Source organism: Diaphorina citri, unplaced genomic scaffold, assembly GCF_000475195.1.
Source record: "Diaphorina citri unplaced genomic scaffold, Diaci psyllid genome assembly version 1.1 scaffold32296, whole genome shotgun sequence".
Lineage (NCBI taxonomy): Eukaryota > Metazoa > Arthropoda > Insecta > Hemiptera > Psyllidae > Diaphorina > Diaphorina citri.
In genome coordinates this window covers 7,298-10,578 of record NW_007409631.1, presented here as the reverse complement: position 1 = coordinate 10,578, position 3,281 = coordinate 7,298, and the positions used below count along the sequence as shown (strand labels likewise).

The 3,281-nt window shown below is 41.2% G+C and overlaps 1 protein-coding gene across 1 annotated transcript in view; it reads right to left on the bottom strand.

Annotated features, from left to right (window-relative positions):
* Positions 1-438: 438 nt before the first annotated feature.
* The window catches only part of LOC103523669, a gene marked incomplete at its 3' end in the record, with an annotated part of 8,262 nt that continues 5,419 nt past the window's right edge, over positions 439-3,281 (bottom strand). The window contains exon 6 of the mRNA XM_026833070.1: positions 439-634. Within this exon, the coding sequence (XP_026688871.1) occupies positions 439-634 (196 nt within the window). The remainder of the gene's footprint in view (positions 635-3,281) is intronic.

Sequence of the window (3,281 nt, the reverse complement as noted above, 5' to 3'; positions counted from 1 at the left end):
TTGAACAGTTTGATAGGTGAAAAATAAAAAGTGACTGTTACCGACAAACACCATTAGTATCCAGTGGTAACGCGCTTGCTTGCCATGCAGAAGGTCACCGGCTTCCAATCCCACCATAAAAAAACACTCGTTTTTCGATTGCAAATATTTCAACGGGTTACTTTCTGGTGTTCTCGTGTTGACCCAGCACCTAAATGGGGAGTATTGTCTCTTCTCGTCCATCTAATGAGAGACACACTACGGGAGGGACATGCTATGATACAGATCACACGAATCTAATGTAGGAGTAGCATCATTGCTTCGAAATAAAAAAGGCGGTGAAACAATCATCTTTTATAGAAAAGCCACCCATCCTGAAAACGACTGATTAGGATTAAGTTCTTGCCGGGCGGGAATCAGACCTTTTAAAGGTAGCTCTTGAAAAAAAAAGTTACATACTGTGTGTTCCGGTTCCATACTCGGATCTTCCTTGATCAATATGAACGTGTCCACCTTGGATATCTCAATGGTACCACCCACTATACCGCCCTTAGCATCCAGTGAGGCACCCCCTAGACCTAGGCTGATGAACAGGTTCTTATGTCCTGTGCTGCCCACGGATAGGCGACCCTCTGATCTGAAGTCTTTGGTTAACCTAGGGAAAGATAGAGAAGGTTAGGTGATAAAGAACGCCGGAGCCATAAAATTTTCTCGGAACAAAACCGCATCCTAAAAAAAAAAAATCTAGGAAGAGATAGAAAAAAGCATTAGTAGAATGTAGAAAAATGTAGAAACAGTTTGTATAGAAAATTTGAGCAGGCATAACAGGGGTTTATTTAAAAAGAGGTGTATTGCTCCTCCTAAACCTAGACTGATGAAAAGGTTCTTATGTCCTGTGCTGCCCACGGATAGGCGACCCTCAGATCTGAAGTCTTTGGTTAACCTAGGAAAAGATAGAGAAGGCCCGCGGACAGGTAAAGGGTGAAAAAAAGCAAATTTGAAAATAGGGGTCCTTAAACTTACATCTGACATATTACTTGTCTTGAACGGTCCCAAGGATACGAAAAAATTTTTTAAGGTTGACCGCCTCGGAACTTCTATTCCTAAAGCTTATCTGATTTAAAGACTTCTAAAATCTGGTTTTCAAAATTTTTTAAAGCGGGCGGCCGCGACCAATAATAATAAGGATTTTTTTTCACGGTTCAAGTGAATATCATTTATGGATAATCCCCGGGGTTTTCGGTCTAGTATTTCTTCTTTACAACATATGAACTCCAGTTAATAGAACCCAGTTTCCAGGTAAATAGAATTTTTTTAAAACCGGACGCCGCGTCAATAAGTCCACGTTTTACCTCCTGAGTTCTGAAATGGGATCAGCCTACTTTTTATCTTAACCTTCTTTAAAATTGTCCGAGACTTTTGTAACGGAAACTTTTTTTTTTTTTTTTTTTTTTTTTTTAGCCAGACCGCGGCGTCACACCCTATATCCCACCTTTTAGACCTTTACATCTGACCTTTAAACTTTTTAACCTGACCTTTTTGCCCTTTTCAGTTCCTTTTAAAAATAAAAAGGTAAAACCCATTGGTGGGACAAAAAAAATTGCCGAGACAAGGGAACCTTATGCCCAACGGAAAAAGGAACACCTTTTGTTTAGATTAGTTCAACGCTGGGTCCACCCCGGTCATGATCTCTTTTTCTTTTAACATCCCTTACTAAAAAAAAATTCTCCAAACTGTCTTCCCTATTGACAAGGACGTACCGGAATAGCAGCTTTGCTTCTCACCTTCTTCTGGTTCTACACCGTTTTTTCGGTCCGGAAAAGGCTCTTGCCATTGGTTATAGGGGTAGGTTTATTTAGGCCCGCCCTTAGCTTGGGCCGCACGGGGATCGGAATACTCCGTCTGGTGATGGTTGGATTCGATTGCATCCGAACCCGGTAAGGGCTCGAAACGGTGGCTTTTTAGCAGTAGCTCAGGTAAAGGGAATTACAAGGAGGTTAAGTGTCTAAAAGCTGGAGGGGGAGGGCTCTGGGCTCGGGAGGCTTGGAAGGGGGATGGCTTGTAGGTGGGGATTTTAGGCTGGCGGGGTGGCCCAGGCTGAGGATCCCTACCCATTTAGAGGATTCAGGGGGGTGGTATGTGTCGCTCTCCGGAATGGGCTCTCACGGTTGTTCATTAACCTTGTGGGACCAAGACAAAACGCCACTTGAAGTTCGGCCAACTTGCAAAGTATACCTTGTAACCCGGTTACAATACCCTTTGCATTACGACACTCATAGTTCTAAAAACACACTTTGTTAAGTCCCTAAATAAAACTTTCTCAAAAAAAAAAAATTCCTACTCACATAAATGGCGGGTAAAAAATAAACATCGTTACTTGTTTTTGTGACGGACGTAATTGCGTACACGAGACAAACAGATCGTACGGCAGAAGGGCATCATAATAATGGAGATAGTCTACTCGCTAGTTCTCCTGTGTTATGAAGAGGTAAACCGAATGGCCCAGTTGTGCACTTGTGTATGACAATGTGCCAGGACCAGCACTTATAAAACATTACTTTTTACGCCTCCGACGGTGTATAGAAACAGCTATACTTAGCTTGTCCTTTGAAGATAGTACCGGTTTGGTCCAACCGTACTAGTGATATCAAGCTTTGCACAGGTATGTCCTACATAAACTGGTCATAGAGATTCCAAAAAGAGTAATTAAACCAGAGTTTCTGGTATTTCGATAATCTTAGGGTTGTCCTTTTGTTACTAAAAAACCACATTTACACAATGGGACGGGTGAATTTTACTTCGTGGATTCTTCGTGGTTGGAAGTATGACCTGGTCCTTAACAGCCAGATAATTACCTTGAGTATCTTTAGAGAGAAACAGATAAAGTTAGATCAACTTGTTCCTCAAGCTAGTCTTGGATAGACATCGTAGTTCCTCTATTCTTGCAAAAATCCTGAGCAAATCCAGATCAATTCCGGGATGGGCGAGACTAATTCAGTTTATTTACCGTACCCACTGAGGTGTAATAGATAAGCCGCAATATGTTACATACTTACCAAACAAGATAATTCATGAATCTAATTAGTCCTAAGTTTAGTCAGCGATAGTACTTCTCATGTTATTACTTGAGAAGTAGTCAGACAAGATCCTCCTCGTATTATGTGAAAACATTTATGGAGAAATACGAGTTTAAATTTGATGGTTTGACAAATGTAAAGATGTAAATGATACAAAGAGATATAGTTGCATCTAAAAGATATCTACGGGGCAAGCTCCATGATATCGGACGACGCAAGATAGTA